The sequence below is a fragment of the Mustela nivalis genome (assembly GCF_964662115.1).
Source record: "Mustela nivalis genome assembly, chromosome: 2".
Lineage (NCBI taxonomy): Eukaryota > Metazoa > Chordata > Mammalia > Carnivora > Mustelidae > Mustela > Mustela nivalis.
In genome coordinates, this window is record NC_139021.1 from 59,453,893 (window position 1) to 59,479,805 (window position 25,913).

Here is a 25,913-nt window from a genome sequence, read left to right on the forward strand (position 1 = left end):
TCCTAAATCTGCCTGCCCTGTCTACCCCTACCTGTCTGAATCTCAAATACTGCCTGTTCCCAGACTCCCCTCCCTCCTAATTTGACCAGGGCTTCCCCCAGGACTCCACAGATCTAACTTCCTGCCCACTTGGACTGCCGCCGGCCATCCATCTCTGGCCTTTCCAGATGCCACATGTGCCTACCTGGCTGGTTTCCTCTTAGAACTAGCTACCCTGGCCCTGACATGACTGAGTGCCCACTGTTAGAAAATAGGAGGAGGAAGTGGAAAAAGAAGCAAAGAACTCAAGTCCCAGAGTCCGCAAAGAACAAATCAGGTGACCAGAAGCAGAGCATAACGGTATCTCTGGGTAAAAATGGCACCATAATGTCTCAACTCCCCCATTTTAGCACACCACAGCCCACATGTGGCTCCTCGGTCCACAAGCATCACCCTCACCCTTTCATGTCCAGCAGCCTTGCCTTTGCCCGTCACTCTCCTTTCCAAGTAGTTCATAAAGAACCCTCAATCATCTGGATCCAGGGCAAACTCACTGCCCTTGCCGCTGAAGAGGTATCAGGGCAGAGGGGCGGTTCTTGTCTGTTTCCAGATAGACTATAAGTACTGTGAAGGTAATGACCAATTTTGTTTAATCTGATGACCGAGAAGAGTGCTTTACCCAGTAAAAGTAAGTTCTTTCAGAGAAGGAACTACTGCTTTGTTTTGGGGCAGGGGGAACATAATGGAATGTTTGGCCATTACAGGCAAGTCCCTTTGTGGACCGGCTCACTGATGCACCTTGAGAAAGGACAGAAGGGAAATCCTAGATAAAGAGATGTGAGGAAGAGTCTAGGGGAAGAGAAAGGCCACGCAAATGGCTTGTATCTGGGCCCCAGAGAGATCCAAGCTGGTGAGCAAAACCCCATTGTAAGGAATGGTAAAGACATTTGTAGAAGCACTGATGTCTAACATTCAATTAGAACTAGTTTCTTGTCTATGGTAGAATTACCATCCTTTATCCCAAAGCACTCAGCCAGAGTCTGTTACGAATAAGAGCCTCACACCAGTGATGCTTTAGGGAATTAGGGAAGACTATGCTGGTCCCAGAAGTCTGGATCGAGAGCCAATAAGAAGATGGGAGTGAGGTGGGGCGATGTCATGCATAGAATGGATTAACTGGAGAATGAATGTAATTCAAACCCTTTCCTCCCTAATATATTCTGGAGGAAGACGACTATAGCTGGAATGGGCTAATTGTCTAAATTTATGCTTCACTTTTGCAAGAGAGAACAGTCACTGGGAAGCTCTTATTAACCCAGGGATTGCATTTCCCAGCCCCTGTGCATCTAGGGGGCCATCTGACTAGTTTTTCTCAGCAGATTACAACCAGAAATGTTGCTGTCATCATTTCTAAGTCAAGATGTTTAAGAAGTAGATGTTGCCTTTTCAACTCTTCCATCCTCCCCACATAAACACCTCTCCCCATTTGATATGTGGGTGAGAAACTTTTATATTATGTCAAGCCACCAACATTTCAGTTTGTTATAGCAGCTAGTATCATCCTAACTTATTCTGAAGCTGATACCTTGAAGGGAGTGCCACCTTTAAAAATCTAAATATGTAGCGTGGCCATAGGTCAGGAGACAGACAGAGGAGACTAGAGGCTTGGAACCCTCCTCAGCCCTAGTGAAACTGCACTAACTCCAGAGGAAATGGGTAGAAAGAGCCAGAATGCTTGTGTGTGATCGCTGCTTCTCAGTGCCTACAGCAAGGTGTTACAAGATAACGAATGAGCTCAGGAAAGAACTGGCTGGTTTGAGAACAGAGATAAGGGCAAATAGCCAAACTCTAGAAATCCAAGACTATGAAGCTGCAACAGTACACTGCTTCAGGGACTCTAACAGTGAGGAATAATGCTGAAAATGGCTTCGAATAACAGATACCTATTTTTGACAAAATGACTCAGCCTTGCAACAAAGATCTAATAAGTCACCCAACCACCCATGGCTATTCTTTCAAATGACCTCAAAGAAACCACTTGAGACATGGTGGTTGAGACGTGAGCAAAGGAATGAAGCAGGATCAAGAAGTACAAATAGGAAAGAATTTTCAGTGAAGTTAGTAGTGTAACCGACACAAAGTAAACACATTAAAAACCTATGAAGATTTTGAGGGAATTGTATTGTCAAAGAAATTAGGAGCCTGGCCTGAGGGGGATGAAAAAGAAAACAATGACTATAAAACAACTTCTAAGACCAGCAAGAAGCGTGCTGAGAAGGTAATATAATTCCCAAAAAGGACATACTTCTCAATAGCCATTCTGTCTGAGTAATGGGTAGGGAAGAATCTCTCAGAGGGTGACCAGGGCTACAGATAACAATGGACAAAGGAGTCAGTCATTCTAAGACGGAAAAACCAAAGTCTAAAAAAAAAAAGAAATTTCCCCTACTGCCAGAGCAGGAGGTTTCTGGCAAGGTCTAGCAGGATATCTTCCATGTTATGGGCCAATGAATGCATCTCCCATTCTTCCCTTTACCAAATGGGAATTTTTGAATACAATGATTCTATACCTGATCTAACATTATGCCATGGGAGGCCAATAAACTGTCTTTCAGTATAAAGGTTCCTGGACAATGAGGAGCCAGACTTAATGGGGAGGACTTAGCATCACCCTTACAGCCTGGACTTTGAGATGGGCACAATGACCAGGGGGAATTCAGGTAGTTTTCTGGGGCCAAAGTTTTGATACACTGGCCAGAGAGGCAGAATATGATAGAAATAGTTATTGAGCAGAATTTTGCTTCTCTTTCCATGACACAGAAATGTTGCTGGGGAGTGGCTAGCCAGCCAGAGGTTAAATATTCCAGCCCTCTTTGTATGTAGATGGAGTGATGTGATTCTCTCACTAACAGAATGTGAATGGAAACAAGGTATGTCACTCTTAGGTAAACCTTCTCTATATGTTCATTCAGACACAACTTCCAGCTAGATACAGAGAACTCCAAATCCCTAGAACATGGCAAGAACATGGGTCCCCAGATCACTGCACAAAACACACACACAGGTCTCTCATATGAGCAAAAAAAAAAAAAAAACAACAACTTCTACTCTATTAATCACTGAAGTTCATGTTACCACAACCAAGACATTGACCTCTGAAGAAGAAAGACTTGGTTTCCAAACCTGTTATTCCGATCCAGGCTGGGAGCTGACAGACTTAGGGACACTTGGTTATAAATGTTTGCCATGGGGAATTCAGACCCTCCTCTTCTTCACCATTTCTGTTAGGGTAAGTCCTGGCCCTTATCCTACCTGTATGCCTCAAGAGTCTCCTAATTAGTCTCCTGGGCTTCAATCTCTTCTCCTCTTACCATCCATCTTCCTCATGCTACCTCAGAGACTGCCGCCCACACAAAGAGGACCATGTCACGCTACATAAAATTACAGTTAACCCTCACTGCCTGTCTCATAGGATAAAATCAAAGTGATGTAACACAACACACAACACATTTCCCAATTAATCTCCTACATTCTTCAACATCATCTCCCCTCATTTCCCTGCAACTGACAATGTTGAGCCCCAACTAGCAGCCAAGTCCTTTTTATGACACTGCTTTGCAAATGCTGTTCCCTCTGCCTAGAATGTTCTCCATCGGCCTCCTTTTTAGCCTGGAAAATGCTCACTCATCTCTTAAGAATTAGCTTAGTTATCATTTCATCTGTGAAGTCTTGCCTGACTCTCCCACATAGAAGATGGAATCCTGACTTCTATGAGCCAGCCTCACTATTGTGCCTACTACTGGAGTGTTTTCTATTATTCAGTTATCCTCATGGTCTGATTTTGTTGCTGTTTATTTTCTTTGTTATTCAGTCAGCCTTTCAGTTTATCTTCTTACTAAAAACTTAGAGAGTCCTGCTTTTTCCAAACAGCCCAGGGATGCATTAGAATGAGATTGTCTCCCTTCAGTGGGAGACTCTCTCCAGGATCAGTGTTGCTGAATGACATTACTCCAGTCTTTTGGGTGAGTTTTCTACAACTGTGAAATATTTGGAAGGCAAGGCCCAGGAACACCAGAAACCCTACAATGTGTACAGAAATCCTGCACCCCCTAAGTTTTACACTACTGATATGACACATATGTGCATGCACAACTAGCTTGTGAGTACCTGTGGTATCTTAACCCCATTGTACAGCAAATGTTTTCTACGTGGGAATTTTCTAGGAAAGTACCATATTTGGAACTTCACCGAGATTTGCTCACCATTTTGGAGAGTCATGTCACCAACTATAACGCTGCTCATGGAAGCTCATTCACTGAGAGAGTACACCCACATGTTTGCAATTATAGCTGTCACATGCAATGGATACATTGACTTCATTCTTATTTCAAAAATGCCAAATATACAAAAGTGTCACCAATATTCATTTGAATGCTTTCTCTTAAATCCAAATGTATACATTTTAAGTAGAAGCATCTGACTACTTTAGTACCTCTTGGTATAGTCATGCTGATCATATGCAAACTGACATACCTACAAGTTTATCATAATAAGCAGCTTTCCTTTGATTTCTGGCTTCTATTACAGATAAAGAACTTACTGATTGTTCAAATATTACCTATGATGATAGGCTATATTATCCACAAATACCATTTCAGGGAAGTAAAAGGAACATTACAAAACCCTGCTTACGAAAAGGGGACACTAGGTCTGATGGAGTAGTGAATCATGACTAAATACATCTAGGAACTCAGAGCAATCACATTTTTTTTTTTTTTTTTTTTTTTTTTACTCTCAGGATGCTTCTGTTGGGCAACTACTCCATTGAATTGCCATTCTGCTCTGCCAACAGCATTTATGACATTTTGTTATGATTTACTTGTCTGCATGTGCAGGCTATGAGGGCATACCGTCTCATTCATATTTATGTACCCAGCACTAGTGTAGGGCTGGGCACCAAGATAGGAGCTCAGGAGAAATCCTGAGGACAAAATACTCAATGAGAATCCTAAGGAGGTAGGCAGCCCCTGGCTCTTCTGATAGATCTCTGAATCAATTATTCACTATTTTGCCTATACCAATATTACTAAGCTTTCTTCATTCTGCCTAACATGAAAGTGAGTTAGGTACAAACTCAATTTTCTCTCTTCCTTGTAGGCCCAAGCAGTACCACATTCACCTTTGTAGCCCCAAAGAGCCCTGTGCAGAGGAAGCAGTCAATCAATATTATTTAAATCAAATTATTCCCCAGGAATAATGTTATACATAATGGTTACATTTTTAGTACTAATATTACTATACTTTGGGTATATACCCGATTTTTTAAAAGGGCATTTGTGGATTGGGCTAGAGACCTAAACATCAAAAAAGTACTGCTTCTCTCAATGCAATACAAGTTCCAAAAAAACCAAACCTCTAAAATCAACTTATAAGCTGTAAGCCAATTGTAGGTTGAGAATTGTCTATACAGTATGTGATGGAGCTTATGAGACCTAACATCTGTGGGAAATATTAAAATGTCAATCATGAGGCTATATCTAAATATTTAATTATATGGCATCCTACAGGGAATATCTGGCCATTTTATCTTCCAGATTTAATCCAGATGGTATTTTTCACACAATCAGAAGCAGTGGCTATTTAGAAAGAACTTTACCTCAACCATTATATAAGATTTTCTTGATGAAAATCTCAGTAATTTATAATCTGATTTATGCTTTCACAATTACAGTTGTCACTTAATTTAAAAAAATGCATTCTAGACAATATACTAGAAAGCAAACCTGTCATGTGACTGTATTCCAATTCTATAATATATATATAATTCTATAATATATAATATAACATTTTACAGAGGAAAATATGGGGACACAGAAATTAAAATTATATATTAAAAACTAAAAATTATTCTTTTAACATATGAATATATAATTCTAAAAATAACAAATTTAAAAATGTAATACTTTACTTTACTCAAAATAATTCACAAAAGTTTTTAAAAAACTGGAAATGAAAACAAAATAAACTATCCTTTGAAACTGGCCAGTCACTTCTCAGCCAGCTTTATTCCCTGTGGTCACTCTAAGAGCTGTACTTTCTAATGTTTCAGCATTCTGATAACAGTCTACCCAACTTTTAAAGATCAGCCTCCAGTAATCTAGCTTCTGATTTTAAAATTATGTTGAAAATTTTGGGGTTTTTACCTACTGAAAGTCTCTTCTTTTGACCTATTCCAAGCATCCCTGTCATCATAAGTATGGTCATATCCTTTAATGGGAAGACAGAGCTTCAAATAAATCTAGAAGCTGCAAACATCTTTTCTTATTCTGTTTGGGATCACACTTAATACTTCTTAATATCATAGTGGTTAAGTAGAGCCAGAATACCGGAGTTCAAGTTTGTACCATTTACTTCCTATGTGACTTTACATAAGAAAAGTCTCTGTACTTGAATTTTCATTTCTGTATAATAAAGAGGATTAGTGATAGCTTCCTCAGAGGGTGGTTGTGAGAATATTTAATAAAAACACTGAAAACATTTCCTAGCTGAAGTGGTTGCTAAAATAATAATAGTAAAAAATATTATTTGGTTTATATAAATAAAGCAATCATAATATAATTATTAAAATATAATATAAATACTTATAATAATGTTTTAATTTAATTTAAATTTTAAGAGTAATCACTTTAATAAAAGCTGTTATTGTTTTTTAATAATTCCCCGAACTATAGACTGACAAATTTTCATGATCCTCTTCATGATTTACCTTAATTAACTTATTATGTATGAAACTGTTAAATGCATGTCTAAATGCCAGAGAGCCCTGATTCTGAACTATATATGTGATTTTTCCATTAGTTATATATTCAAGTTTTTTTTCTCTATACTTTAAAAAAATCCTTGAGAGGCAGGGACTATGTCTGCTATCTGTTTTACACTGATTACATTCTAATCAATTCTAATCTCCTTATACACACTTAATGAGTAATAAATGGATTAATGAATGAGTTAGTGAGTAGATATATGACATTAAATAACAATAGGGATAGGTAAAATTCAATGTACAAGAACAGGTACTTTTCCCTTAAAGATAATATGATAGGGGAAAAAAAGGATAATATGGTAGGGTTTGGCTTACACAGACCAAGGAGTCTCTGGTCACACATACTAGACCTTTAGCTCGACAGCCTGGGCTTGTAGTAAAGAACTGGTGGGAATTTATATTTAAAAAGCTCAAAGAGGAAACAACCACTGAACAAGAATGAGTTACAGAACTAGAGTATGAAGATACTTACAGTATATAACTGAAAAATTTAAGACTGTGCTGCTCTATAAAGTTCATCTTATCACTTTGGGAGTAACAAGGTCATAAGCTCTTATCTTAAAAAATACTCTGAAAAATTACTGAACTTAAAAAATAATCACATATAATGCATGCTTACTCTTCTCTGAAAGCTTTGTGAAAACAACAGGCATCGTGATTTTATGCAAAATCCACTTGAAGACTATTAGCAAATCTCAAATATTATTATATTCTGAAGTAAACAGAGTATCTTAACCTTATGTATTTACCCTAAAATGTATTATGTGATGTCCTATCAACTTTAAGGAATTTAGTGTCTAAGGCATAACACATTTCAAATAACGAATTACTTCTTTATAATTCCTCAAGGAAAAAAATGTATGAGGTTAGAATGAATAAATTTTGTAGCTCTCCAACATTTTACCAGTAATTTGGTCTACTTTCATAGAATGTACACATATATCCCAATCTCCCCAGAATACCATTTCAAAATGCCAGATATAAATAAAAAAATATTTTTTCCATGCTTAATGATGATTTTCCACAGATATACAGCCAGATATGCAAAAAGAACCTCGGCAGGTTATTATTCTGAGTTACCAAGAAACGTTACCGAAACCATATCCTGCCATTGTGTTTTTTCTAGCTGTCTCACTTTTGTTACCATGCTGGAAATGAGAAGCCTGAGTTCATGCTCACAGTTGCTCCGCGGTGTCAACAAGGAAACTTTAAAAGCCAAACAGCCAGGATTAGATAAGGTAATAATTTTCACTACTCCCATCTGAATATTCAGTAAACATGTATGCCTGGAAAGTTAAACTGTGGGATTTGGAGAAAAGTGAAATTGGAAACAGTTTAAACTGACACATAGATTGATTCTACTTCGAAAAACCTCAGCGAGAAAGAAAAGACAGATGCTAGAATTCTCAAAGTGTAGGCAATGGAGCTATTTTTTTGGAGTCGGTGTGTGTGTTTGTATATGAGGGAGATTTGGAAGCACTACCCTGGAGAAGGAATGGTGAAGGTTAAAAGGAGGAAGAAAGCAAAGAGAACTGCCAACTGATTCACTCCTTTCTCCAAGAGTCTGTACTGTGCCAGAAAAGGAAAAAGAGTGCATTAGACCGAATTCTATTCATGGTAAACAACTGGTCTGAGCCTGACAGCAAGAGAGAGGGGATTATAGTATTTACTTCGTGGAGGCATATTCATTCTTCTAGGTGAAGACAATACTTTTTATTCAGTGGAGGAGAAAAAAAGTTATTTATATACTGTACCCTCAATATTCTCAGAAAGTCTACACAACCACACAAGCAAGCTCATTATTTATGCCCTACATTAAAAACACCAGCCCTGGGGCACCTGGGTGGCTCAGTGGGTTAAGCCGCTGCCTTCGGCTCAGGGCATGATCTCAGGGTCCTGGGATTGAGTCCCGCGTCAGGCTCTCTGCTCAGCAGGGAGCCTGTGTCCCTTCCTCTCTCTCTGCCTGCCTCTCTGCCTACTTGTGATCTCTCTCTGTCAAATAAATAAATAAAATCTTAAAAAAAAAAACAACACCACCCCTAGCAGCAATTTAAAGTACATATATATATATACATAATTGCCCACATTACTCAACTGTTTTAAGTTTTGGTTCATTTAAGAATCAAGAATTCTTTAGTTTAGATGTCTATCAATCTAATTCATGTCTTATAAGTAAGTTTTGGACAACTTTATATTTATTCACAGACATACACCCTCTAAAGAGTGAAAAAAAGCAAAACTATTTTATACATATGTATGTATGTGTGTATTATTTTTTTAATGTTGCTCTCTTTTTTGAAAATCTTTTCTGGAAGTTATGCAGTATTGACAAGCTGTCCTTTGGATTTTGAACCAGCACTTACCTTTCTCTAGTCTTATGAAATGTAGTATCTCAGTTAATGAGAACTGATAAACATACCAAGAGACCACTGTCCCACACAAAGCCACACATTTAGAAACAGTAACAAATTCCTACTTCTCTTTTGAGTTGAGCGTAAAAAATCAAATCCCAACAAAATCCAACAACCAGTGCAAAAACAGAAATGTGCAATGCTACTTAAAATATTGACATTATTGCATAACTTGATTAGAAGGAATGTTGAACCCGCATGAAATAAACCCAGTGTACAACTGAGCACTCTACGTTTTTAGTGTAATCTTGTCTCTATGATTCTATCACTTGTGCAGTCATAAATGATGCATAAATGGCATGTTTGTGCATATTGCACACTGACAATTTTTATGAATGAATACACAAAAATGCTCAGAATTCGAGAAAATGGATGGCAGCACACTATTTTGAAAAACGGTCATTAAGCCTTGGAAGCAAATGATGAGGGAAATGGTCGGTGTCTTTTAGTGCCATTCAGGGCAATTGTATTTCCAAGTCCCCTAGCAGAGTGTGTTGGAAACAGCCATGAAGCTCTTCCTTAGAGACTGGTTCTCCCTCTCAGGAACATTGCTACAGAACGGAGAACGCGCACCGCTTCAAGGATAAAATGCATGCATGTCCCTGTGCTCCGAGCACTGTTCATACATCAGAGACATCACACTCCCTAAATCCGGTCCCACAAGTGTGTGCATGTGAGTGTGGCATTTACCAACAAATGAACAGAAGGCAACAAGAGCTCGCCTCCTGGAAATAATATTCCCCATCCCTGCCCAGGCAGGCTGCTCAGCACCTTCTCAGGGGCTAACACTGGAGTGCCTTCCCCACGGGGACGGAGCCGTGCACGAACAACCCTCTCAGGGCTAAGTCAGCTTCAGCTTTGTGTGTAAGTCCACTCGGCGCCATATGGCAGTTTGCAATTCCTTTCGCAACTCAAGTCTGGCTAGGCTGCCCGCGATGATTCATTCTTACAAGGAAGACCCCTTCGGGGAGCAGCAAAGCCCCTTCACTTACCTAGCTCCCACAGACCCCGCTCAGCAGGCGGCACGGGCTCGGGCACCACAAAGGGTTGTGGGATTCCCCGCTCCCTCCGGGGCTCCTCTCCCTGCGACGGTCCCCTTCGCCAATGATCTGTCGCTGGAAATCCCCCTCCCCTCCACGGAGAGGAGGGTCTCCCCGGCTGGCTGGAGCTCCTGGCGTTTTTCCCCCTCTCCTCACATCCCTGACTCTGTTCACGGTCTCTAGCAGGAAAGCTCAAAGGAGAGGCGGCGGGAGGAAGCTAAGGTATCCTTAAAAAGAACAATAATCTTCATCGATCTTCGCCCCCTTCCCCACGCGGGCCCCCCTCCCCCTGCCGCCGCCGCCGCCGCCGCCCAGACAGGAGAGGGCTGGGATAGAAAAGGAAAAAATCGAGCGGGGCTGAGCTCGCCGCGCGGAAGGAGCCGGGAAGGCGAGCCGCGCGGGCCGGAGAGTTGCCGCTCGCTCGGGCTGCCGGCGGAGAGGCGGCGGCGGTCGGCGGGGGCGGAGGGTGGTGGGTGCTTGGTGGGTGTGTGTCTGTGGCGGAGCCGGGGAGAGGCTGGGCGCGGGAGGCGAGGCAGGGCGCTCGGGGGCGCCGGGCCGGCGCGCACACCCGCCCGCGGCCACCCCGCCTCGCGCTCCGCCTCCTCCCGCGCTCCGCGCACCCGCGGGCTGAAGGGGCCGCCGCCGCCGCCGCCGCCTCCTCCTCCTCCTCCTCCTCCTCCTCCTCCTCCTCCCAGGCGCTCGCGGCTCTCGAGGTGGGCGGCGGGCCCGGGTGGCTGGGCTGAGCGGCCGGCCGGGCACCGTCGGGGACGCCCCGGCTCGGCCTCGCGGGGCGGGAGCTGTGCGCTCGCCCTGGGACAGCGCCCCCGAGCCCAGGGCGCGGCCGGGGCGCGGGCGAGCGGGCGGGCGGGCGCCGCCCACACCTCGGCGGGCGCCTCCCTCTCCTCCGGCGCGCCCGCTGCTCCCTTGGGCCCCGGGCCTGGCTCCACACCCACCTGCTTCCCTCGGTGGCTCCCGCTCGGCGGGGCAGGAGGGTCCGCATTCGGCGGGCGCCACGCACTGGGCGGCGGGGAAAGCCCGGGACGCCCCGCGTTCGAGCGCTGTGGTGGCTTCGCGGGATTCCCTGGGCCCTGGTGCTTCCAGCTGCTGGGCTCTCCCCACGCCCGCCCTGACGCGACCCTGACACGGGGCCCGCTACTTGACCCCGGGAACCTAGGGTGAAGGGAGATCGCTCCTGAGTGATGGGGCCCAGAGTATTTGCCCGGAGGAGTCAGGACTAACCCCGAGCGCCGATGGGATCTGACTTTCCTCCCAGCGCCTCCAGGTTCGTTCGGGGGCCCTAGCCCTCCCCCGTAATCCCTCTTTCCTGGGTTTGAGGGAAAAGCCGGGTGGGCTGGTGGCAGCCTTAACTCTTACTTCCCACGGGGGCGCTATTCGTACTCTGGCTTGCTTTATTTTGCCCGCTCTCCCTGCGATCTGGACAATTTTGTGCCAAGTTCCTCCTTGGCGAGGCCGCCTGGTGGACACCCAGACCTTTCCCCACCTTCAGGGCGCGGTGAAGACAGGATGAACTTGAATATAAACATCACCTGGCTCCCCAGTTCCCTCAGCCGTCTGCTCCTTAACGGGCACAGTTAGAGGGGCTTTTAGGAAAACAAAGTAGCTTGAAACACCCTATAAAAAAGCACGTAGGCCATGATAGTATATTTAAAGCTGGGGCTCCCTTCTGAGTTTCTTTAGGCCAAGAAAGATGGGTATTGAAGAGGGTCAAAATGCACTCAGTTTTAAATAGATCTCATTTGGTCCTTGCGTCTGTTTCAGTGGCCCTGAGGTGTACTGGGAAGCACTATCATCTAGGGATCTCTACACCTTGATTTCTCGCCCTTCCATAGGTCTTACCTTGTGCTGGTGTTTGGGGAAGGATTTTTTTTTTTTTTTAATAGAATTTGGCCTTTCACGCGCCATCACCCTCCCCCCAGGACCTGTCCTGGTCCCTTGCTCTTCTTGAGGCTTCTCTAGTAAGAACACTAGAAAGAGAAAGAGGACTTCCAGATTGCTAGACCTTTATTACCACCCCTGACCTGTTTCCAAGCTTCAGCTCCAGATTTACAGGGACCTGCAGGATGTCCCCTCCTGCACCTATGGTCTTTCCACCTTCCCATACATTTCACGTGCTTTCGGCAGATTGGTCTTCCCCAACCACAGCCCTGACCATCTCATTTTCCTGATCGCAAAGGTTCCCTCGTTCTCCATTCCCTACCAGTGTCTGCCCACTTGTGCCCTTGCGTGTGGACATCTTTTCTTCTAGGACACCCCTTTCCCCTTCTCACATCCAAAATCATCCCAGCACTTTAGGTCCCACTTCAAATTCTGCCTCCTCCAACTCTTCCCCTTTGCTTTATAGCACATGGTTGGGGCTATCTTTTTAAAGACATATCACCTTCCTGAAGAGTATATGTACTCCCCCTGTTCAGGTCTTTCTGTTTATTTTTTAATTTTTTTTTAAGATTTTATGTATTTATTTGCCAAAGAGAGGGAGGGCACAAGCAGGGGGAGCAACAGGCAGAGTGAGAAGGAGAAGCCCCGACGTTGGACTTGATCCCAGGACCCTGAAATCATGAACTGAGCCGAAGACAGATGCTTAACCAACTGAGCCCACCCAGGTATCCCCGGTCTTTCTGTTTAAGTTAGTTTCTCCAGGGTAGTTTCTCCATATCCCTTTGTTTGCATTCCTTACATTTAACCCAAAGCCACATATGTAAGAGATACCTATTCATCCACTGAACATTTGTTTTGCAACTCCTCTCAGGCACTCTTCATGAATAAAATTTATAAAATACTTTAAATTCACAAAAATCACTTAAGATTCACTCCAGGTGTGCCTAAATTTAAGTGGTATACTCTTTCATAAATTTTAGAGATAGTGAAAATCCCCTTACTTTCTGGCCTTACATCAACATTATGGTCATTGCAGTAAGAATTTACTCATTTGTTAATTTTTTTTTTACTTTAAATTTTACTTTAAATTTCCATTAGGGTTTAGAAACCCAAATCCATTTTCCTATTAAATGATCATTTGTCAAGAGATCAAATTATCTATTGGCTAAAAGACATTGCTACTGTCTCCATTTTGTGGAAGTAGGGCGCTAGGAGTAGCGTATCCATCATGCCTGAATTGTGTCTACAAGCATGCAATGCTATGGAAAAACAGTCTTTGGAAATAAAATCTAATTCTGCTTAATAAATTACTCGTGGCCCAAATAGGCTATGGTGGAGAATCACCCGTAGTATACAGATTGTTTGGAATAGCTGAGTTCTCCATATGCACAGCTTGAGTTCTGGATGGCTGCAACAACTCGTGTGTTGATTATCATCATGTGGTTCTACTGCCTTAGAATATACAGTTTTGTATTTTTTTCAGTTGTTCTCCAAAGCAAAAATGAAAATGATCTTGCTGAAAAATCAGACATGTTTTCACATTACTCCTTAAGCCATTTTTTTACATTTATTGATATTTATAGAAACATTCCTTTTGTTTATATTTTAATTTCTCAGGTTTACCTTGAGTTTTGATGGAATTATATTAATAAGAAAGGGGATAAATATTTTGTATGTCAAAATGCTTCCCTTATAATGCTTGGCAAAATAAATAACTTTAATGTAAGTTTAACTTGCAATAGTTTTATGCACATCAGCTGATAAAATTTAGATGAAGTGTTTCCTCCTACATCACAAGCATAATAGATTTTTGGTATGGTGTGTGTGTGTGTATGTGTTTTCTAGGAGGATATACATTAACAAGCTGAAAAAATTATCTTGAGGAGTTTGAGAGGCAGGTTTTATTTTATTTGTTATAACCTGATTATACCAAAAGATAGATGAATAGTAATCTTATTTAAGCATCAGCACCATGAGGATACTACATTTTAATCAGAAATCAAATAAATTGAAGCTATACTTTTTAAAAATAAGGCCTAATACTACTGTGGTACTTATCATACAAGAAAGCAACCACTGAGGAATAACTGGAATTTATCACATTCTTAGACCTGATATGCTTTTTTCTGCCCTTCTAAAGGAGAGTGTAGGAAAGCTGGGAAGGTTTAGAGCAACTCAGAATCTTAGCAGCCACTGAAATCCTACACTTGCACATTGCAGTGAAGGCTTGAAAAATAAATGAGCTGTCTGTGTGTTCTTCATTGAGGAGATAAGTACTATCTCATTGATTCTTTTGAATTTAGTTGAGACAGATTTGGCTGTCCTTTGAAGATTCAAAGTGAGAGATAAGCTCTAGACTGACTGAATTTGTATTTTTTTTAACAGTTCTTGTACTGAGCCTGAACTTTTTGAAAGATGCCAGATGCTTAAACACAACATTTCTCTGCCATATAGTAACATGAATGTAAGCACTGTGTTTGCATCCATCCTTAGTGATACTTCCAAACATTACGAGTCTAGAACTTAGTTTCTTTGTGGGAATCTAAGAGCCTTAGGAGGAGGGGTTTCTGAGACCAATGAACTGCAAATTTCAAAAATATGCTACATAAGATCTGAAATGTAACTGTTATTCTGGGACATGATGAAACAAGAATTGGATTCCTAGTTAGATCTTTGTCCTATGTCTGTTATGTATTTGTGCTGTGTAATAATAACAAGTAAGTTTTACCAAGACTTTTACTACACGGCAGGCACTGGGCTAAATTCTTTACAGGTGTATGCTCATTTACACTTTATAATAGTTCTTTGAGGTAGGTCCCATCCTTATTATTCTATTTAATAAAGGAAGTAAGTGAACTAGAGAGAATTTAAATTATTTGCCTAAGCTCACACTGTCAGAACTGGAATTTGACTGAGGCAGTGTAACCTTAAAATTTTAGACTATTTTCCCTCTACCTCACCCCAAATTGATACTACCTTTCTGCCTGTTTCACTAGGTTGTCTCGTGTTCATGTGGGAAAATATCGTATAAAATATTATTTTGAATTTACAGGATGGAAACCTGGTTAAGAGAAATGTGGGAGCTGCCAACCGCGATCTACCTAAAGAAAAGAAAAGGAAAGAAAAGAAAAAATGCATTCCTGGTCCTAAAGGGGGATGGAGGTAGGATATACACCTTCTGTTTTCCCAGTAGATAGATTGATGCTGCTCCATCCACACCACTTACTAGCTGTCTGAATGATGTTTGTCTGAGATTCGACCTGACAAGGCTGGGTATGTCTGGAATGAAGCATGTGGCCATGGACTAGGATAAAGGCTTTCGGGCTTACACAGGGAAGGTACCTGTGTAAATTGCAATCCACCCAAAAGGAGTAAACAGCTCCACATTGTGAAAATAACACCAGCGTGGCAGATCAGAAAACTTCTGAGGCTCTTAGTATAATCTAGGTTTGGGATAAATAAGAAATGGAATAATCTCCAGTAGTAGAGGAAGAATAACCAGTCACACTGGAAAAGAGCCCTCTTTGCATTTATGAGGGCATTATTCTCAGCCCCAGACTTCACATCATTATAAGCAAAAAGTGGATATAATGATGTAAGATATCTCTCATGGTGAGGCACGAATCTTGACTGTCAGAAGCCAAGATCACAACCACAACAAGCAAAATTAAATGTGTTACCCACAGTCTTTTCTAAGAAAATTTCTGTGTAGATCTAGGACTCGACAGAGCAATTGGATTTAAATTGTGGTAGATATTCTAACAGTGCCTTTGTTCCCTTCTGAGAAGAAAGTCTGAGCTGACAGTACATTCAAAGGAGACATACTTCCAATAGGGCCATGATTTCTCAGAATGACAAAAAAGTGTGCTGCCGTATTTCTTGGTCTTCCCAGTAATTGGCACTCTTGAACCTTTAAAACCTTCTTTGCAGTATCAAGCAGAAATATTAATCATTCCTAGGATCTGTAGCCTTAAAAGTATCATTTCTCACTACTAATTAAGGCCAGGCTTTAATGTTTTGTTCTAAATAAAATATATCATGGTAATAAATGTAAAATCAGAGCTTTTTAAAAGAACCCTAACATTGTATATTCACTAGAATTATATCAAGAATTTAACATAGTAATTACTGAAAAACATTTAAGTATTAAAAATAAATAGATATAACTAGTGAAAATTAATAGACTCTTATGAGAAGGAATACAAACTCAAATATAAGCATATTTTCATTAAAATATAGTATAGAAATGGAAGAAAGATCTTTTTTCAATAACTCTAACTTTTAGGTTGCTTAAATACCAGCAAATTGTCAGTTTAAGGAATTGAATATACATGCTAATTATGACACATATTCATTATCCTAGTTCATATAATATATATTATTATGCCAAATATATAATTTGAAGTTAAATATTGCCAGTGTGTATTTTACATGTTTGGTTCTATTTATTAACCTAGTCCTTTTCAATGAAAAAAAAAAACGAAGACTTGTTTCAACAAACACGGTATGTTTTGGAACATGAGAACAAGTGATTTTGACTGGAATCTAAAATTCAGAAACAAGAATTTTGAAGTGACAACTTCTTACCCCCCCAGCCACCACTTCTACTCTGTGCATAACTAAACCAGACCCAAGCAGGTTTGAGCATTTGTCATATTTCATATTTGATTTAGCTAATCACATTGCTCACAGTGATAGTCACGCATGCGAGAAAAGATGGAAATTCAAACATGGAAATTCAGCCTGTTAAATCAGTCTAACTGGCACAAAAGCAATTTAATTGGACTTTCTGCTCCTGCTATCAAATAAGCCCCCCACTGCCCTAGCTGTTGCTGAGTTCACCTGGCACTGCGTTGACGGGCATGTTGGCATCATTAAGGAAGAAAATCTTCATGAACTTTGAGTTAGTCGTGACTCCTTCCATCAAATCCCTTTCCCCCACACAAGAAAGTGAGGACAAAGAAAACTAACCTCTCCCAATAACAGCAACAAAAACAAAAACTGTATGTCTTCTGTAGTTAATGCTGATTGGAGTAGGGGGATGAAATCTCACCTGCATTAGAGAACCTCTCTTGATTCCTCTTTCAGTACTTGTATTTCCCTCCAAAATTAGTCCCTGATATTAGCAGTGGGTGTGCCTGACTGATACCAGGTGGGGTTAGCTAGTTAGAGGACACACAAAGAGGAGTGTGGCCTTCTCTTAGACTGTTTTGGAAATTACCAAATGCAATCATTATGACAACTGCCTTTGATAACAAGAGACACACAAAAAATCTAGCCTAAGGCCCATCATATTCTCTTTACAGATTTCATTACTTTAAACATTTCCAATTCCAATATTCCCAGGAGAAAGCTTGAAAGTTCATCATTTTGCACAAAATTTATTTGAAATTTTGAAGGGCACCTTATAGGATATCATGAAATAATTTAAAAGAGCATGTTTCTATCTACTACGTAAAATGAAATTTACCTATTGTGAATGACAAGCTCACGAGAGCTTGTTCCCGGACATAAGACTTTCAATATGGTGTAAGGTTATAGGCTTATGTAATTCTCTATGTTGCCTATGGCAGTTGCCAATAATTGTAGAACTGGAGATTAACACACACACACACACACACACACACACACACACACACACACACACACAGTTAAAAAAGCCAAGTGGATAAATTGAATTAGCTGAACTGTGAATGCTGAGGAAGGAAGACATACTTTGCTATCTCTTTACAAACTCTTCAGTTTATTCCCTGAAGCATGAGATTTGAGTGCCCGTAGACAATATTATTGTTTGGCTTGCAGAACTGTGAAGTACTGCTGGCATCCCTATTTGATAAATGTGCCTGTTGACATTTAAATGACTCTGTTAAGATTTGACCTAGAAAATTACAGTCCACTCTGTACACTTTATTACCAGAAGAAGGTGGCCAGATGAGGGAATTTGGAAAAGAGTAACACAAATGATGAAAGAGGAAAATAGGAAGAGGAACATTTAAATGGTACTACTAGAGTGAACGATGAGGAAACAGAGATAGAGAAATCCTGTGTCTTAAGAATGATCGTATAAGTACGAATGGAGGGAATGTTGAGATAATGATCAGTGACTTAAGATAAATATAATTAAAGAGTGAGGTTAAAGATAACTACACTGTCTATTTTTAAAATAAAATAAAAAAAAGAAGTGGTCACCAATATAAAAAAAATAAAATCTCATTTTACAACATAGGGAAAGTTCTTCTCAAAGTATTTAGTAAGCCCCTCTTTAAAACAAAAACGTGAAGCAAAACAAAAAAAGATATTTAGACGTAAAGGATGTAACATGTTCATGATAAAGAGTTACTTTTCTCACATTCTTAAGAAAATAAAAGTACATTAGAGCTTTTTTTCCTAATAAAAGTCACTAAGGCAATGGGCACCTAAGAACCGTGACACTTTCTTTGATCATTTATTTATTTTTTATTTCTGTAAAGAAGAGTGAGCAGGGGCAGAGGGAAAGGAAGAGAGAGAATCTTAAGTAGGCTCCACGCCCAGCATCTAGCCAGCCTCAGCCGGGCTCCATCTCACTATCCTGAGATCATGACCTGAACTGAAATCAAGAGTTGGACACTTAATCAGCTGAGCCACCCAGGTGCCCCTCTTTGATCATTTAAATAATAAGGCACGTTATATGTTTTGGAGACCAATTTTACGTTGAAAATATGTGTTGTATCAAGTAATAAACATTGACTTTATTATTTGGACTGCCTGTTCCATTGCTATATTCCAAAATTATTTATGATTTAGAGAATTAAAATTCTGGTAAGTCTCCTGTGTAAATGAAATCTTACTTGACTGTCTCAGAGTAAATGATTTCTGTACAAAGTCATTCATTTTTTCCTTAAGAAATGTGTGGATTTCACAAAGTTTTCAGCGTTCCAATTGGATATCCCTTCTTTATTTCCTTCACACTGTTGCACTTTCTGAATAATTTTATATTCATCACAGCTAGAGGAACAGTTTTAGTAGCTAAAAATGTGTAATAATTTCCACCACAAGTGGGGTTACCTCTTAGAAAGTTGCATTGAAATGAGGAAAGCCAGAATCAAAGTTGACCACATCCTCCTTCTCTATGCTTCCACCTTTTCCTCCTGCCATGACCAGTGGTATCCCTAAGACTTTCATCCATATGCAGATGACTCCTAAAGCCACATTTTCTAATCTGTTATCATGCAATTAGTGTTGCATTTCCAACTGTGCATTGGATTTTCTCACTTAGATATTCTGCCATTATTTCAAATTAATTCTTCTCACTTAGATATTCTGCCATTATTTCAAATTAATTCATCTGAAATAGTTTTTCCCCTGATCACCGTGCCTGACCACTGTTCTTTCCATGGTCTGCATGAGAGCTTTGGCAGCCATCTTGAACTCACGGCTTGCTCGCTCCCACATTCAGCTACTTAACCAAGTACTATGAATTTTCTTTCATAATGGCTTCTCACCCAACCTTGAATGAACACACACGTACACACACACACACAGCCTCACGCTCTGCCCCATTTCCACAGTTTCCTCTAGTATGAATATTTTCCCACTCTCACCTTCCCCAAACACTACTATCAACCTGGGTTCAAAAATCTCTCCCTGCTGCTTGTGAAATAAATGTCCAGTCCCTTAGGCTGAGGTTCAAACCTTTCCATGATTTGACTCTACTTCATGTGGCCCCTCATTCCCCACATTCATTCCTTTAGTGACTTTCTCTGAGAAATTCGGCCTTGCCCAGTTCACTCTTCAACCACACATGTTCTTATCTTGAAATACCCTCTCTGTCCTTCTCCATCTTACTTAAATCCCGCTTACTCCCTGAAGTAACTTTCTTGACTACTGTAAGCAGGAGAGCTTTTGTTCTCTCCTAAACTATACCACATTATCTGCTACTCTTTTTTCCTAGAAAATGGTAGCATTTAGAACAGGCATACTTTATCATATATTACACTGGATTTCTAATGTAATATGTGTATTAAATGCTATTTCACAATTACTTTTCTTTTTCTTTTTTTTTTTTTAAAGATTTTATTTATTTATTTGACAGAGAGAGATCACAGTACACAGAGAGGCAGGCAGAGAGAGAGAGAGGGAAGCAGGCTCCCCACCGAGCAGAGAGCCGGTTGTGGGACTCGATCCCAGGACCCTGAGATCATGACCTGAGCCGAAGGCAGCAGCTTAACCCACTGAGCCACCCAGGCGCACCTCACAATTACTTTTCAAAGAGAGTTTCAGAGGACATCTGTTTCTCTAATTAGATGATAAGCAACTTGAGAGAAAGTTGGTAAAGAAAAAATTGAGAATCACTAGCTTTGAAATTACAATAATCTATAAAGTTCAAAACAATCCCAGGACATCGTCATGAATATGGGGAAGTTACCTAGCTTCCCTAAGCTTCAGGTTTCTTGTTTGCAAAAAGGAAGAGAATATAACTATCTTGAAAGTATATTAAAGGTTAATTAAGATAATATTACATAAAGATGGCAACCACAGAAGTAATATAAGTTACTCTCAGTAAATGTAAGTTTTTCTTTTCCCTTTGTGTTCTCTAAGTACTTACTCACAGTGGAGACTTGGTCAAAATTTTTGTTAACAATTTTAAATTTTTAACATTTCTTAGGGAAAAAGTTGCTAGACCAAAAGTGCATGCAAGATGATAGAGAGTAATAATGTTGACAATGTCGGCTGCTGCAACCCTGAGGAGGGTGTGGATTGCCAGGCTATGGGCTGTTTTTCTCACTTAATCTGAAATATGAGATGCTGAAACACTTGACCTGAGAGTCCTATGAACTATTGCTCTCTTTTTAACCTGCCTCCCTAGTAATATGTGGGTAAGAACCACAGGGAAGAAGAGGTGCTAGATATTTGTAAAAGCATGCACTTGGTTTCAGAAGGCTGGGTTGAATTTCTGGCCTTGACAGTCAATAGTTATGTGACCTTAGGCAAATCTCTTTACCTTTCTGAGCTTCTGTTTCCTTACCTGTAAAATAAGATTAATAATTTTCATCTCTTGGAATTTTTTTGAAGATCAAATGTGATTAAATATATAAAATAGAATTCATAAGATACAGGGTGCCTGGGTGGCTCAGTGGGTTAAGCCTGTGCCTTTGGCTCAGGTCATGATCTCAGGGTCCTGGGATGGAGCCCCACATCGGGCTCTCTGCTCAGCAGGGAGCCTGCTGCCCCCCCCCATCTCTCTGCCTGCCTCTCTGCCTACTTGTGATCTCTCTCTCTCTCTCTGTCAAAGAAATAAATAAAATATTTTTTTAAAAAGATATGAAGTGCCACATGAATATAAAATGTTAAAAGTGACATATGTGTCCTGTTTCTTAGATGATAGTATTCTTTAGATTTGGTGAGATACACTGTATGGTTTACAAGTCTACACACACACACAAAATAAGATGCAGGTCTATGTTTATGGTGGGATGAAAGTTTAACAACTAAGTAATGGTGGGGTGAATTCCCATTTCCAAGGAGGGCTATAGGTACAAAGAAAATCACAGTACCAAATGCAGTGAACCCTGGAGGATGGATGCATTTAACTGATAGTTGTCCCTTTTTCTTTCTTTGGTCTCAGTGCTGCCAGATTTCAAAAGCAGGTGGAAATGCCATAAAACAAAATAATGTAATTTGACTGCTTACTAAATGTATAAGACAACATTGACCACTGGAAAAAAAGTAATAGCATTACATCAAATGAAACTAAATCCAGACAGCAGAAAATTCAATAGACTGTTGCAGAACAAAAGCATGCATTGTGCTTGGAGCCCAAAGGACCAACAGAGTCATGGTATTGTGGAAGCCCCCAGGTGGAGACAATGCTGTGTTTCTGTATTCAGAAATGGGAATATACCCTGTGAGATGCAAAGTTAATTGGGTCCTAAACCTTATATGGCTTTATGGAGCAAAGATAATTCAATTCAAATTCAGAAATCAACAATCTGAAAATACCCACAAATTGTAAACAGAATTAAGGAATAGGTCATAATCAGTAATATTATGTTTCTTGGTATCATTTAGCAGCTTTCATCATTGACTTTCTGGTTGCAGAAAAAAAAGATTATGTTTCTTTGGTAACAATAAGTAATACAAAAGCAGTATTACATAAATAAATCAGCTTATAAATTTCTGGATTGGAATGTCGATTAAGTATACAAGATACTTAGAAGACAACTCAGCTAAGTTAATATCACTAGCCTTTTACTGAAAATGAGCTCAGAACATAAGGACATGAAAAAAGTTTACTCAAAAGTCTAGCTTTGAGTATATAGTTTAATTATTTCTGGCTTGTATTAAGCCTTCAGGCTTGACAGTCTTCCCATTTAAGGTAAAAAAGAAGAAGAAAAATCAAAATACATATTACTTTTAATTAAATTTCTGGTATCAAAAGATATTCCACAGTTTCCATTGATAAAATCAGCCCCAACAGGGCTTTTGCCTTTTCAGTCAATCATTAGTTTCATGGTGTTTCACAATATATATATATATTTTTAATATTAGGATCTATAGTGCTTGATTAGGCAGCAGGATTTCACTGTTTCTAAGTTACAACAGCATAAAAAGAAACAAGTACCCATACAGGATTCAAACTCTTTGTTGGAATATGTAGGGAAGATCTTTTCTTGATAATATGATATGCTTGGTTACTTAGTTGCAGAACTCTAAAGTTTGTGAGAATGAGTTGTTTTTATTTTTATTTTTTTTAAAGATTTTATTTATTTATTTGAAAGACAGAGATCACAAGTAGGCAGCAGAGAGGCAGGCAGAGAGAAAGGAAGGGAAGCAGGCTCCCTCACCCTGGGATCATGACCTGAGCCGAAGGCAGAGGCTTTAACCCACTGAGCCACCCAGGTGCCCTGAATGAGTTGTTTTTAAATACCATAACCAATCTTTTTTTTTTTTTTAAAGATTTTATTTATTTATTTGACAGAGACAGATCACGAGCAGGCAGAGAGGCAGGCAGAGAGGCAGGCAGAGAGAGAGAGAGGAGGAAGCAGGCTCCTGCCGAGCAGAGAGCCCGATGCGGGACTCGATCCCAGGACCCCGAGACCATGACCCGAGCCGAAGGCAGCGGCTTAACCCACTGAGCCACCCAGGCGCCCCCCATAACCAATCTTTGGATCTCTTAACAGATCAGATGCCTATAACTTACGTTTGAAGCTTTATCTGTAATTTAAAACATCAACAAGGCACCTGGGTGGCTCAGTCCTTAAGCATCCCAAGGTCCTAGGATCCAGGGTCTCCCTGCTCAGCAGGAAGCCTGCTTCTCCCTCTCCCTCTCCCCCTGCTTGTCTTCCCTCTCTCACTGTCTTTCTGTCAAATAAATAAAATCTTTAAAAACAATAAAGCGAAACATCAGGAAAAAGGCCATCTTGAAATTCTTAGGTCTTCAATAGGTAGATCTTATTTTAAGAGCCCATGCTAAATTTCTATGAACTTTTGAGAGAAATGGAACAAGAATCAGGTTGTCATTAGACTTCATACTGGCAAAAAGTCTTCAGATTTCTGAATAAAAGCTATCTTAAACCTAGAATTCTCTACTTGGCTAAATTACCAATAAAATCTGAGGGGAAGTTAAAAAGATTTTTAGATTTTTAAGAAGTCAAAATATTTTCTTTTCCTTTATTATTTTAAAATATTCTAAGTAGCTTACTTTATTTTTCCATATAATTGTAATTGTTTATTATGGTAAAATAAACATAATATACAATTTATGATTTTAACCATTTTTTTTAAGATTTTTTATTTATTTATTTGACAGAGAGAAATCACAAGTAGATGGAGAGGCAGGCAGAGAGAGAGAGGGAAGCAGGCTCCCTGCTGAGCAGAGAGCCCGATGTGGGGCTCGATCCCAGGACCCTGGGATCACGACCCGAGCCGAAGGCAGCGGCTTAACCCACTGAGCCACCCAGGCGCCCTGATTTTAACCATTTTTTAAAAGATTTTATTTATTTATTTGACAGAGAGAGAATACAAGCAGGCAGAACAGCAGGCAGAGGGAGAGAGAGAAACAGGGTCCCCATGGAGGAGGGAGCCCAATGTGGGGCCATGGACCATGAGCTGAGCTGAAGACAACTGCTTAACTGACTGAGCCACCTAAGCGCCCCTGATTTTAACGGTTTTTAAGTGTATAGTTAAGTGGCATTAAGTACATTCAATTGTTCGCAATTATTCATCTCCAAAACTTTCTCATCATCCCCAACTGAAACTCTATAACATTAAGCAGCAAATACACATTGCTCCCTTCCCTCAGACCCTGATAACTACTATTCAACTTTCTACCTTTATGAATCAGACTATTCCAGGTACCTTATAGAGGAATCATACAATATTTGACCTTTGTATTTGGTTTATGTTACTTGTTTTCAAGGCCCATCCCTGTTGTAGCATGTATCAAAATGCCATCTCTTAAAAAAAAAAATGTCATCTCTTCAATGGCTGAATAATGTTCCATTGTATGTATGTATCACATTTTGTTTATCCATTCATCTGTCAATGGAAGTTTGGTTTATTTCTACCTTTTGGCTATTGTGAATAATACTGCTGTGAACATTGGTGTACAAATATCTGTTTGAGTCCCTGATTTAAATTCTTTTGAATAATACCCAGAAGTGGAATTTCTGATATATGTTTAATTTTATTAAGGAGCTGTAATACTGTTTTGCACAGCAGCTGCACTATTTTACATTCCCACCAGCAACGCACAAGCATTCCAGTTTCTCTACATCTTTACCAACATGTGTTACTTTTGTATTTGTTTGTTTATAATAACCATCTTAGGGTATGAAGTGGTATCACATTGTGGTTTTGATTTTCATTAATACTTAGTGATGTTAAGCATCTTTTCCTGTGTTTATTGAGCATTTATGTATTTTCTTTAAAGAACTGCCTATTCCAACTCTTTGCCTATTTTTTCTCCAGTTTGGAATATAAGGTTTTATTGTAACTCTTTGGTTTTGTCTGTTTTTTTTTTTTTCCTTTGCCTATTTTTTTTTAATTGGGTTGTTTTTGTTGTTGAGTTGTAGGAGTTCCTTATATATTATGGATATTAATACCTTATCAGATGGTTTGTAAATATTTTCTCCAATTGTGTGGGTTGCCTTTTTAATCTGTTGATCGGGCTCTTTGATATTCTAAAGCTTTTGATTTTGATGATGTCTATTAATTTTTTTGCCTATATTTTTGATGTCTTTCCAAGTTCAATGGGATAAAGATTTCCTTGTATGTTTACTTCTAAGAATTTAATAGTTTTAGCTCTTATGTTTAGGCCTTTGATTCATTTTGATCCAGTAATTTTTGCATGTAATATAAAGTAAGGGTCCAAGTTCATTTTTAGCATGGAATATCCAGTTTTCCTAGCACTATTGGTTAAAAAGACTATCATTTTTCCATTGCATGATCTTGACACCCGTGTTAAAAATAATTTGACCATGTGTGTGAGGGTTTGTTTGGGGCTCTCTCTTCTATCCCATTGGTCTGTGTCTGTTTTTATAATGCTCACCAATTTTTAAAGTGATTTATAGAAGTGTTCCAACTAAACCAAGAAAAAAGACAAAGTAGGCTTTAGGAGATAGACATGCCAGACCAGAAGATCAATGGTATGGAATCCCTAAATCACAATTTTACTGAGACATAAAGAGTAACTAGTCCACATATGAGCAAGGGACCAAGGTTTCCCAATCCAGACTTGGAAAGAGAAGGAGATTTAATTGATTAAAGAGAATGAGAGTTTTGATA

The 25,913-nt window shown here is 39.9% G+C and overlaps 2 protein-coding genes across 2 annotated transcripts in view; one reads left to right on the forward strand and one right to left on the reverse strand.

Moving 5' to 3' along the window:
* The window catches only part of KCNB2 (potassium voltage-gated channel subfamily B member 2), a 392,549-nt gene extending 382,099 nt beyond the window's left edge, over positions 1-10,450 (reverse strand). Inside the window, exon 1 of the mRNA XM_082719835.1 lies at positions 10,206-10,450. The gene's annotated coding sequence lies outside the window, so the exon portion shown is untranslated. The remainder of the gene's footprint in view (positions 1-10,205) is intronic.
* On the forward strand, positions 226-25,127 carry LOC309859287 (uncharacterized protein; the record flags this gene model as incomplete). The annotated part of the gene is made up of 5 exons (XM_082719967.1): positions 226-552; positions 10,437-11,539; positions 12,745-12,874; positions 15,202-15,311; positions 24,140-25,127. The coding sequence occupies 2 exons, from the start codon at positions 226-228 to the stop codon at positions 11,430-11,432; spliced, it is 1,323 nt and encodes a 440-aa protein (XP_082576093.1). The 3' UTR covers positions 11,433-11,539; positions 12,745-12,874; positions 15,202-15,311; positions 24,140-25,127.
* Positions 25,128-25,913: the final 786 nt, after the last annotated feature.